This window comes from Diabrotica undecimpunctata, chromosome 9 (genome assembly GCF_040954645.1).
Source record: "Diabrotica undecimpunctata isolate CICGRU chromosome 9, icDiaUnde3, whole genome shotgun sequence".
Classification (NCBI taxonomy): domain Eukaryota; kingdom Metazoa; phylum Arthropoda; class Insecta; order Coleoptera; family Chrysomelidae; genus Diabrotica; species Diabrotica undecimpunctata.
Window position 1 is genome coordinate 83903535 of NC_092811.1, and position 13748 is coordinate 83917282.

General features: G+C 33.8%; 1 protein-coding gene across 3 annotated transcripts in view; it reads left to right on the top strand.

Moving 5' to 3' along the window:
- LOC140450206 (plasma membrane calcium-transporting ATPase 3-like) overlaps window positions 1-13748 on the top strand; it is a 122283-nt gene that overhangs the window by 61976 nt on the left and 46559 nt on the right. For 2 of the 3 annotated variants that reach the window (XM_072543680.1, XM_072543681.1), the window contains exons 9-11: window positions 4294-4500; window positions 4575-4773; window positions 4835-5046. In XM_072543680.1, coding sequence (XP_072399781.1) covers window positions 4294-4500; window positions 4575-4773; window positions 4835-5046 — 618 coding nt within the window. The remainder of the gene's footprint in view (window positions 1-4293; window positions 4501-4574; window positions 4774-4834; window positions 5047-13748) is intronic. The other variant, XM_072543682.1, reaches the window with a different exon arrangement.

A 13748-nucleotide genomic window follows, 5' to 3' on the forward strand; every position in this document is an offset into this window, starting at 1 on the left:
GATATTAAGTCATATCCAGGTGACTTTTTAATTTCCAGATTATCAATTATTTCTTTAATTTCAGATTTCTTAACAGGTTTAATAGCTGGAGCCATTTGATATGGTGCATTTACGACTTCATGGAGAGCTTGTTCTTCTTCAACTGAGACTTCCCTCTGATGCGGTTGAAGTACCTCGCATAGATGATTTGCAAAAGTATATGCTTTATCTATGTCAGTTTTAGCCCAAGTGCCATTTTTTTTCCTGATTGGCATATTCATTTGTTCGTTGTGTTTAAGTTTTTTTGTTAGTTTCCACAGCGAATAGTTTGTATCATCTGCAGGTGAGAGGTTCTTTAAATATTTGTTGATACCACTGTCTTTATGTTGGATCAGTTTTCTTATGAGTAGTCTGCAAGCTCTATTCAGATTTGCTTTATCTTCTGGATGCCTAGTGAGCTGCCATATCTTTCGCAGTTTTCTTTTTTCCAATATGAGTGTATTTATGAGTGCAGGATAGGACTCGGAGTTGTGTTTGTAATAAATTTCTGGGGTGGACGTCCAAGTAGCTTGCTGAATAACTGTAGTTAAGTGAACAACTGCATTTTCTATGTCACTATCACTTTTAAGAGGCAAGTTTAGATTGATGAATGTTTTTATTTCTTTTCTATATCTGTTCCAGTTTGTTCTTTTATTAGAGAGTGTTAAATGTTTAGAACAGTTATGAATTTGGCTTTGTAGATCTATAAAGAAAGGGGAATGATCTGATGAGAGGTCAAATGAAGGAGAAATTTGGAGGTAGGTATGTGATATTCCTTTTACTATAGCAAAATCAATAACATCAGGAATTTTTTGTCTATCAGTAGGCCAATAGGTAGGCTCTCCAGTAGAGAAAGGAATTAAATGATTCTCATTAATACTTTTTAATAATTCTCGTCCACGTGAGGTTCGAATCTGGAACTCCATTTTTGATGTTTGGCATTATAATCTCCAGCAGAAATGAAACGGTGTCCTAGCATCTTAAAGTATTCAGTAAAATGATCAGCTTTAATTATTTTATTCGGTGGACAGTAAACAGCAGATAGAATAATCGACACTGATGTGGCTTGGATGTTAACTTTACTACTTTTATTTGTTTCATGATGCTTAATGTTATTTATTATAATAATTGCCGTATCTCCGTGGGCTTTACCTAATGGATGTTGAGTTACATAGGTTGAATATTTGGGAATATGGAAATGGCTCTTATTAATCATGTGTGCTTCGGAAATAAACATAACATCTAGATTATGATAGTAGATAAATGCTTTAACTTCGTGGAAATGAGTGGTTAAGCCATTGGCATTCCAACAGCACATCTTTAGTTTAGTGTTGAAGGTTAAGCTTAGATATCAGAGACATTATGTGATCAAACATCTTATCCATTCTTTCCATTAACTTATGTACTAGTAGTTCTAGATTATTTTGTATATGTTGAGGAGTTGTTGTTTCTATTATATTATGTTGTCTCATCTATGGTAGATGTATTTCTATTATCTCTTCCTGCAACGATTTTCGCATAGCTTGTAGTTGGTTGAGTGCTTGAAGGATATTCTGCACAAGGTGGTTGACTTGCGTTTTTATCTCTAAGTGTTGGAAATTTTTTTTTCTGTAGCTTTTTGTATATTGAGCATCCCTTATAGCTGGCAGGATGATTTTCTATACAATTTACACATTGAACATCTTTTATATTTTTTGGTTTTGGGCATTGAGATGATAGGTGATCGCCCACACATTTTACACAGGTAGGTGATAACAAGTGCAGAAAAAGAATAAATAAGAAATAACTACTGAATAAATTAACGCAAATAATCAATAAGGCTCACTAAGTATTAAGACTTTGATATTAGTTCTTGAAAGACCTCCGAAAGTAGGCATGCAAGGCCTTTGGAGATTACATAAAAGCTGTGTAGTAAACTATTGGAGCGGCTTTAGGTGGTTCAGTGGGACTTTAATATCTGAACATGTTTGGTATCTCTGACAGCATCATACAAATTTAAACCCTATTTCTAATTACTAATTTCGAAAAAAAATATAAAGTTTCTAGGGTATAACAAATTTTCATAAGTAGCCTTTGTTGTGTGTGAAAATATGTTACAAAGCTTTTTTTTTCTTTTTCTTCTGAGGATGAAAATTTTCTAAATACTATACCAGGTTGACCCATTCCTAGAGATGGCTGGCATGTGTTGGACTCAGGGTAGATGAGTGCATCTGAGTGCATTTTTCCCTAGAAGGAGGTCCTGCAAATGGATATCTTCTTGTTATCCAACTAAAACTACCCTCTCCTACTTTTTACTTTCTCTCTCACTCTCTCGTACTCCGAAAGCAGGATGGCCGATGTAAGGCTGATGACACGTTCGGAGCACTCCCTTCTCTTATATAGATCTTATCCTATCTCTGTCGTTGATCCGACTGCTGTTTCTCTTTTTCTTCTTTCTTCTTATGTCTGTACGGATGGAATTGTCTACACTATTCCATCTCTTCTTACTTCCCGTCATTTTTGCGATCGTCTCTCTCATAGACATAGGTTTTATACCTATTTCTCTATGTATTCTTCTTCTCGCCACTGTCGATCTATTACACTCCAGAATTGTGTAAGTAATAGTGTCAGAGTATTTGCAGTATAAGTATTTATCTGTATCTACCTTTTTGAATCTATGAAGATAGGCTCTAAAACACCAGTGTCCTGTAAGTGCTCACGTCAGTTACTCAAGTAATCCAATCGCCTGTGATCACAGCCCACTCGTTCCCTTAGGCTTGGGATCGGCATCTTAATCCACTTGGCAACATCTTTTGTGTTATTTTACTCTTTCTGCCATCTTTCAGTTCATTGCCTTATCTTTCTTCTTTTTTTAAGGCTCTAGTTAAATGCTCTTTTCTTTTATAGATATGTCTCCTTTCTACTGCTAATTCATGCAGAGGAACACAACCCGTAATAGTCCACAAGTCAGTCGCAGAAACAGTCCTGTAGGCGCATGCTACTCGCAACAAACTCGTTCGGTCCACTCGTGCTATAATCTTCTTGTAGCTATGTATCTCTACTACCCCACTTCTGGTGCCGCGTAAAGCACGACTGACTGCACAACACCGTGTAGGGCCCTCCTTTCGAATTTGGGTCCCGTAGTGTTCGGTATCATCCTACCCAGCGCAGCTGCACTTTTCGCTGCCTTCCGGGCTACCGTCCGTATATGCTCCCCTGAACCCCCTATTAGTGTAGCGTCATTTCCAGGTATTTGACGCATTTTTCTTTGATATCAGTCGTGCCCATGCACATTAGAGTTCTATCCCTTGTCTTTTTCATTTATCCTTCAGAATTATGGCTTCGGTCTTTTCTGCTGCTTGTTCCAGTCCATGATCTGCCATCTAGTCGTTCACGACGTTGTTTGTATGCCTTACCCGAAATTGAAGATCCGGCTCTTACCGCGCTACTACCAGCACAGTTCATATGTCAGGTTTCATACCGTCGAGACCATGACCGATCCCTGTGAAACTCCAGCAGTTACAACAGCGAGCGTGCCGTTCTCAATCGTGATCCTTCTCTCCGACAGATATTTCGCCACCACATTCATTAAATAGCTAGGACACTCCTTCTCTAAGCAATGCCTGCATTACACTTAACTACTCCGGTCGGCATCCGGTGTAGTCCGAGGGACCTACGCGTCTTGAGAGCATTAAAATGCCACGACTAGTTCATCCTAGAGCTCCCTCGTTTCTCCATACTCCACGCCGGAAGAAAATAGCTCCCGTGTTATCTTAAGCTTTTTGAGAAGTGGCATTTCGTATGGAAATTTTTTATTGCAATCCTGTTTCCCTGACCAGAAATGCCCTCATCCAGCTTGTCACACAGTTCCCTCCAGTAATATTTTTTCTGTACGAATATTTTTGTCAAGTCTCTCTTCCGTGCGTGGTATTCTATTTCGTTTTGCTGAATTTACTCTGCGACAACAGGGTTTATCCTTGCTCTGCCTATTGCCCTTGTTATCTTTTCCTCATGGCTATGCATTCATGTGTGAGCTCTTCGATATCAGTTTTCCACCGTTGACGTTTGACCCTGTATCGTGCCTACTTTTAATTTATTGGGTATATTATATACCTTCCAGTCATTCCCATTATTGCATTCGACTATTGTGGAATTAAGGTTAACATTAGGAGTTGCATATTAGATAAGTTATTTGATCCTTTAATATATATTCTTCTTATTAAGCATAAAAGCATCTCATGAAGGTGGAAGCAATTATTTATTTATCTGACATCCCTAACGTCGTTTTTGTTTTAGGGTATTGCTGGTACAGATGTCGCAAAAGAAGCTTCTGATATTATTTTGACTGACGACAACTTCACTAGTATCGTCAGGGCTGTTATGTGGGGTAGAAATGTTTATGACAGTATAGCTAAATTTTTACAGTTCCAGCTTACTGTCAATACAGTTGCTGTTATCGTTGCTTTTACTGGTGCTTGCGCTGTTCAGGACAGTCCTTTAAAGGTATTGTTGATTTTAATGTACTTGTAGCTTAAAATATAAAGCATTATTGAGTTATAATTATTTCGTATTTTTAGGCTGTACAAATGTTATGGGTGAATTTAATTATGGATACATTAGCTTCCTTAGCTTTGGCTACTGAAGTGCCTACTGAAGATTTACTTCTCAGAAAGCCTTATGGTAGAACAAAACCCTTAATTTCCAGAACTATGATGAAGAACATTTTAGGACAAGCCGTATATCAATTAGTAGTTATATTTACTTTACTTTTTTTAGGTAGGTAATCTTATTTTCCTCAACGAAGAGAAGAAATTTACGTTAGCTTTGTTATGTTTAGGTGATACAATTTTGGATATTGAATCTGGAAGAGGAGTGGCAATCGGTCATCCGCCAACCCAACATTTTACCGTTATCTTCAACACTTTCGTTATGATGACGCTCTTCAACGAATTCAACGCTAGAAAGATTCATGGACAAAGAAATATTTTCGAAGGTATTTTCACCAATCCCATCTTTTATACTATCTGGATTGGAACATGTGTAGCACAGGTAAGCGGTAGCTGATGCTGAGTTTAATGACACTTGTTTTATTGAGTGGAAACAAAGTGTTTAACAATTCACTTAGGTGAATTGAAGATAAGATGTATATCATGTTTTAAGTGCTGTAATTGAGATAACTAGGCAACGTATTCATAAGGGGAGATTGCTGGAGATCACAGAAAATATGGTTAAATATTATATTTATATAATGCATAATCCATAATTTTTATAAGCCACAATTGACTGTAATGAAAATTACATTTATACCTCACGTTTGACGTTTAAATTACCACTGCGCAAATCGTTTTCAAAAAAAATCATTTAACAATTTTGCGAAAATATATAACCATCAAGTGGTTAATAGGTTATAATTTTTTAACATTTGTGGTTGACTTGGCGTCGATCTTGTAGACTAGCCTGCTTTTGGTTATCTGAAAGTGGTGTTTTTACACTCAGAATATCAAATTCTGACTTTTTCCTGTGTTATTTTGTATTATTTGTTTGTGTAATTTGTATTGTATGTTGTGTTTGTGTTGTGTGTTTACGTAGATTATATATTTGTGTATTGTGTGTTGCATATGAAACGTCAAACGTTTGTTAAAAATAAAATTGTCATTACAATCATACAAACATTATTTTTAACTTGACACTACGATAACAGTTTAAGAATACCATTATAATGAGATATATTTGCAGTGCCTGTATGATGTGATATTAAAAAGAAATATTTCCTAAATATCTGTGCTATAGTCGGACAAAGCTAATAAGAATGAAATTTTACTTTATTTTGTTAGACAACTATAAGATACCTGTATCACCTTTAATTAAAAATTGTTTTAGTATATATAACTATATATCTAACCAAAATATGACAAAATACTAATAATAACAAAACACAAAACTTAGCATTGTCGAAGCATTAATTTTTCCTATTGATACCTACGATGATGCCTTGAAAATAACCAAGCAGCATAATGAAAGGGGGAAGAGGGGTCTGAGAGTTTTGATAAATCGGACACTAATACCGAGGACATCAATATTAACAACGGAAGATAATGAAAAGCTGTCTTCTTTCTCTATGCAAACAGATATTGAAAGAGTCTGCAAGATATAAAGTGAATGAACGACGAGATATTGAATATGATGGAACAGCGTAGACAAGCCAATATCGAAGATACTATCAAATATATATTAGCAATGACAATGAGATAAGAAACAAAATCAAAAAAATAAAACAAATATACCTTAAGGGGAAATATAGAGAAACCGAATAATATTGTTCAACCTATATAAAAAAGGTAAAGAAATGACAGGGTCACTTTTAGACAAAAATGAGAATATCGTAATTGAGACAGAAAGAACTAACATGCTGGGAAGATTACATTGAAAAGCTGTTTAAAAACGAAAAAAGAAAAATAGAGCACATATCGAGCTTGGCAACTAGAGGTGTTTAATAAAGTTCGTCACAAACAGCTTATGGAAGTCTTGAAAGTAAAACATATTACAATGACCTTCGGATCATAAAAAATATATAATATAAACAAGGAACAATAGTATGCATTAATGAAAATATCAGAAAAAATCTAAATTAAAAGAGGAGTGAGACAGTGCTGCGTAACACCACCACTTCTCTTCAATGGATACTCTGAAGAAATTTTAAGGACTCTTGAGGGAGGAACTGCTGATTAAGGTCAATGGAACACCAATTAACAATATTAGTTATATGGATGATACTGATATTTTGGAAGAAAATATCGTGATTAGCACAGACTGATAAACAAGATAGTTGATCAAACAAAACAATATGGATTTTTAATAAATATTAAGCAAACTAAATTTATTAAACCGAGAACTATAACCTAGAAAAACAACACGAGTTTTATTAGAAAGAAATTTAATTTACCTGCAACTAGAAATACATGCGTAAGTTATTTTTTAAAGTTAAAAACTCAATAAATATCGCGATTATAATTTCTTACATTACCTAAATATAAAGAAATACGTTCATAATATATAATTTTTACCCTGTATTTACCCTCGTAAAATTTTATGTGATATTTGTTAGATGCTTGCAATCACGTAATATGATACTTTTAAAACAGACAAGCAAGCAATTTAAGTGAATCCAGCCTGTGAGACATGTTCACTTGTTCACCCCTAAGAATTACGTTTGGGTGTAACAATTAATTGGAGCGAGGTGTACTAACTCGATTTAAAAACAGGAGTCACTTCACCACGCTACAATGCTCCAGGCTATCCCTTTCCTCCCTATAGCACTCTGATGCGCGATAAGGGCACAACTATCAGCCAAATTCTTTTTGTGTGGAAGTCCTGGGTACACGAACACGATATTCTAACTCGATAAATGCAGGCTAGCGTGACTCGCTGTTTTCCTGCTTTCTCTAGTGACGTATCAGCGTCCAGTTCGGCGACTCGGTATTTTTTGGATGGCTGTCGCCTTTTTGTTAGTATTTTTTGATTTTTTTTGTGGCCAAAGCCTTTATTTATTTATTTTTATTATTATTTTTAGAAGGTCGTGAAAATAAACATCAATTAATAAAATTTCCTGTGCTGCGTGCTGGGGCTTCTTCTGTTGGTAGAGCTACGAATTATCTATTATATCTTATTATCTATCGCAGGATCAGGCTTGGATGATTCTTTAATTCTGCAAACCTAATTCTGGCTTTTTCTGCCATTTTATCTATCATCCTTACTTGTTGCAGTTCTCTAAACAGAAAACATTTAGCGACCTATCTGGGTACATTTGCCGCTTCTCTGAGGATGTTATTGTGGGCTGCTTATATTTTCTTTTTATTTGAATTGCTTATGTGTCTCCATGCGAGAGATGCATATTTATGTAATTATTGGAAGTATGATGCTGTTTATCAGTCTCATTTTCGTCTTTATGCGCAGTTTGCTTTTTCTACCTATGAGTCCTCTTATTGCAGCTCTGGCTATTGCTGTTTTTTGGATGGTTGTGTCCACGTGTTGCGTGAAGGTTAAGCCTGGGTCAATAGTGACTCCTAGGTATTTCGCTTCTCTTTTCCATTTGATTCGATTATCTTGCACTAACAGCTGTTCCTCTGGGGTTTCTCATTTCTTTTTGAATATGATTGCTTGCATCTTTTTTGAATGGATTGCTATTCTTCAATATTATCCAATGCTGTCTGTTGCTTCCATAGTGTTTAGTTGTAGTGTTAGTATTCTGGTGTGTAGAATTCTGTGAACCTGATAAGTATTTGGTATTTTTTTCCTATTTCTTTTTCTTTTTTCGTAGCCTTTAGGATTGCTCCCATAGACTTCTTTTTTGATTCTTTATTTGGTGCTTTTAACTTGTCAAATCTTTTATCGATTTGTTTTATGATATTGTTACTGGAATTGGTTATCGAGTTTTGCAATTTGCAGACTTTCTTATTTAGCTTATTTATGGTCTCTTTTAGCTTGAGAATTTCCTTTTCTTTTGCTTTTAATTTTTTGTCCATAATTGTCTTATAGTTTTCTTTTTCCTCATTGCTTTCATTTGACCTTTGCCTTTTGCTGGCCTTTTTCCTTTCTTTTCGTTTGTTATTTTTTCGTCTTCCGTTTCTGTGTCGATGATTGTTTGTTTCATTTGCCCTTTTTTGATTTGAAAGGTACTATAAAGTCATCTTCTTTTGATTTAATAACAACACTGGCGAACTTTCCATTGTTAAAATTTGCGAGATCAATCAATTCATGATAATCATCTTTACTTGGAAGATTATCAAATACATTTAAATTCGTTTTTAAGGTACTTACCTCTATTTTCCCTGGCTAAATCTTCTTTGACTACTCAGCTCTTGTTTGTCACTTTTCCGTACTGTAATCGTTTATTTGTACAAGAATTTCACTTTTATTTATCTTACACTTATCACAAGTACACTTATTTGTATTATTAATTATCCCACTACACTTTGTTTTTTGCTATTTACATTTAAATATTCGTTCGTATACTCTTATTTGCGCCAAGGCCACACCTTATCGCAAATTTTATGTTGATTGACAGGCGCTAGCTACTTTAAGTTAAGTACCAACGCCCTTTTTTCATACACATGTGTTAGTCTCGGTCGCTATGCTAAGACTCCGTTTACCGTTTAAAACAGACCTGCCTCAGTCACAGTATATTGCTTAAAAAGAATTCTTTTTAAGCAATATACTGTGCCTCAGTACTTAAGATAAAAGGGGATGGTTTGCCATAATTGAGACGCATACACGGCTTTATAAGTGAATTTTAGACGAGCTTGTTAATATAAAGAAATGCCCTCGATGTTTTAAAATTTTATTAAATTGTAATGTACCTACCTACTCACATGTAAGATAATTAAAGTATCTATGTATTTCTATATAGTTTTTAGTCACCTGGTATATGTTATTTACAATTATGAAAAGTTCTCATGTATAATCACTAATAATTATTTGCTGTTAGAAATCAGAATCAATACTCTTCATAAATATTTTCCTATTTAGAATAAATAAGTTTCGCTAGTTTATTCACCTAATACTTCGTATCTATGGAATAATAATAATTTATTTCTCTTATTTCTTTGTTCGATAAGCTATCCGTATTTGCTATTTTAATATTAATATTTGAGTCCAATCTCTTGTACTCAAATCCATCCAGAAACATCGTTAAATAATTGTAGATAACAGAACTTATATATTCATAGTTTTAAGAAATAACAAGCAGAGTGTAATTTTCATCCTCTAATATAATAAATTTATACATGTCAATATATTCTGTTTAATTCCAAAACAAAGAGTTAGTCCGGAGAAGAAATAAACGCATAGTATTCCATAACAAAATTTGGTGTCAGAACGTGGGATATTAGTAGCAGAGTTCCTCTGATTGCTGATAGAAGGAGAGCTGAGGAATTTTTGAATTGACTTGTTTCCTTCGAGGAATCATTCAAAAAAAAAACTGTCAGTGTGGAAAAATCGCCACTACAACTAATTACATTGGGGTCCAGTACATCCAGTTCGAAATCCAGTTCCAGTCATAACCCAATTGTAGTTCCATCGGAAGTAGAGGTGAACCCGTGGAATAATAGACTATGCGACCAACAACAATATTCTACTTGTAAGTACATTCTATCTTAAATTCTGTCTCATATTTTAAAAATCTTGTAAACGTATGTCTACTTTATATCCTGATATAAGTAACTTATTTGACGAACAAATACCTTCTCCCGACTCAAATTCTCTTTCAAATTCTTCTACTTCTAATTCAAATAAAATGTCAGTATCAATTGAAATAGCTGAAAAACTTCTCATTCGATTTGATGGTACAAAATCAAAATTATACGAATTCATAGACAATTGTGATAAAGCATACAATTTAGTAAATCCGCAATCCAAACCCATCTTATTAGCCATTATAGAAACTAAATTAACCGATAAAGCTAGGGCCATAACTAGAAACAGAACATTTGACGAATGGAAAGATTTAAAAGACTTCTTATTAGATGCTTATTCTGAACGCCGAACTGAAGGTCAGTGGCAATTGGAATTACATTCCTTACGTCAGATGCCCAGTGAAAATGTAATGTCATTTGCAAATAAAGTTGAAAATTGCTATATAAAATTAATAAATACACTTGATCCAGACTTATCTCCAGATGCAAGAAATGCATGTACTAAACTCTTAAAAACTCAAGCACTAAATGTCTTTATTAGAGGATTAAACAAAGACCTCTCTATTTTAATCAAAGCCCGAAATCCAGATTCCTTAGAAAGAGCTGTTGCTATAGCAATTGCCGAAGAACAAGAACAGTTATCAAGACAAGAAATTTTCAGACCATTCTGTAATATTTGCAAACGAAATAACCATTCCTCAAATAACTGTCGATATAAAAACAATTCAGATAGAAATGTTAGACATCTTCAAAATTCTAGTTTTCAAAACCCAAAATATCCTAATTCAAATCTTCAAAGGTCAAATTCTCAAAATCAAAATTATAAACCTTCAAATTCAAATTCCAATTCTGATTTTCCTCCAAACTTAAGAAAAGAAAATACCAACACTTCCCAACGTTTTTGCAGATACTGCAAAAAACCAGGTCACGTTATAGAAGAATGTAGAAAACGCGAATTTAACAATAAAAACAAAAATCCAACAAATTCTTTAAACTTCCAGAATCCTCGACAACCAACGGTCGATTCTCGAGGAGTTCGTTCAGTTCAGGCCGTATCACAACCATCAACTTCTCAGTCACTTCCTATGTAGATTTACCCTTAGTAAATAATTCTAATCCATCCTCTTGCAAGTTTCTAATCGATACAGGCGCAGATATTTCTTTAATTAAATATTCAAAAATACTAAACATTCCAAAAATTTATTCTAAGTCTATTACTCTACGAGGCATTGATAAAAATGTCTTAAATCCAAATAAAACTATATGTAGTTGTAACGTAAATTTCAAGATAAAAGATTTTGTCCAAACTCATGTTTTCTATGTCGTAGAAGACGATTTTCCTCTTCATTTCGACGGTATATTAGGTAGCGATTTTTTTGAAATAAATAAATGCCAAATTGATTATAAAGAAAATAAATTAAACTTTAAAAATTGTTCTATTTCAATCGAATATATAAAATCTCCATTAAACAATGACAATGACGAATTTCTGAGAGATCAAAATATCGAGACAAGTTCTAATATCGATGAAATATTTCCTTATGATGCTAAATCCATAGAGGATCATTCTTATTTAGAAACCAATGATATCCAAATAACCTTAAGTAGTGAAGAACTACTATCCAATCCAATTCAATCTAAATCTAACTCTAAATCCAAAGAAAATTCAAGTCCAAAATGTGTAAAATCCACTGAGATATGCACAAATAAAACTTGTAACTCTTCACGAAATCATAAATCAAAATCCTGTTCAGAAGAAAAATCCTGTTCAGACGATCTTATACTAAATCAAAACTCTAATTCTAACTCAAGAAGTAATAAAACTATTCTATCCGCAAGAACTGAAACAATTGTTCAAATTAAAGTAATAAATAATGAATTAAGCGAAGGATTATGTCCCGAACGCGAAATCTTTAAAGGTGTATTTTTATGTCCTAGTGTTGTTAAAGTAAAAAATGATTTCTTTTTAACCTCAATCGTAAACACTACTGAAACGGATGTTGAATTAAACGATATTCAAGTAGCAATAGAAAAAATTCCAAATTTACAAAACAATGCAAATATACGAAAAATGTCTTCTTATAAAGATAATACGAATTCTAACAGAATTGCTAAATTAAAAAATGCCTTGAGAACAGATCATTTAAATAGTGAAGAAAAATCATCTTTAATTTCTATTTGCAAGGAGTACAATCATATCTTTTATCTGGAAGGAGATCAACTTACCAGTACAAATGCCATAACTTGCAAAATTCCTTTAAATTCTAATGTACCTATTAGCACTAAATCATACAGGTATCCTGAAGTACACAAACATGAAGTCGAAACTCAAATAAAAGGTATGCTAGATCAAGGTATTATCGAAGAATCAACTTCGCCATGGAATTCGCCCCTTTGGGTTGTGCCAAAAAAGGCCGATGCTTCAGCAAAGAAGAAATGGCGAATTGTTATAGACTATCGACGACTAAATGATATTACTATAGGAGATTCATTTCCACTTCCGAATATAGTCGATATATTAGACCAATTGGGTCATTCAAAATATTTTTCAACAATAGATTTAACATCAGGATTTCACCAGATCAAAATGGATCCTGAGGATTCTCCAAAGACTGCTTTCTCAACTCCGTCTGGACATTATCAATATTCACGAATGCCATTTGGATTAAAAAATGCTCCCAGTATTTTTCAAAGGCTAATGAATACTGTCCTCTCAGGAATACAAAATTACAGATGTTTTGTCTATCTCGACGATATAGTCATTCATGCCGATACATTAGAAAATCATAATAAAAGATTAAAAGAAGTATTCGAAAAATTGTCTACATTCAACTTAAAAATACAACCAGATAAGTGCGAATTTTTTCGTCGCGAAGTAATGTATTTAGGACATTTAATAACTGAATTTGGTGTCAAACCGGACGAAAAAAAGGTATGTGCTGTTACAGATTTTCCTATACCCAGAACACAAAAAGATATTAAGAGCTTTTTGGGTCTCACTGGTTATTATAGACGCTTTATAAAAAATTTCAGTGCTTTAACACAACCTTTAACAAAACTGCTGAGGAAAAATGTTGAATTTAATTGGACAAGCATTCAACAACAGTCATTTGAGAACCTGAAATCAATACTTTGTTCAGAACCAATACTTCAGTATCCAGATTTTACCAAACCCTTTGTCTTAACAACGGATGCTAGTAATTATGCAATAGGGTCCATACTTTCTCAAGGTAAAGTACCAGATGATTTACCTATTGCTTATGCTAGTCGTACCTTGAACAAAGCGGAATCAAACTATAGCACAACAGAAAAAGAATTACTTGCAATTGTATGGAGTGTTAAACACTTTAGACCATATTTGTACGGAAATAAATTTTTCATTTATACGGATCATAAACCACTCACATGGCTATTTAATGTAAAAGATCCCGGATCAAGACTCGTTAGGTGGAGATTAGCATTAGAAGAATATAGCTATGAAATTATTTATAAACCAGGTAAATTAAATCAAAATGCTGATTGTTTAAGTCGTCCTCCTTTAACCATATCTGAAACAAATAT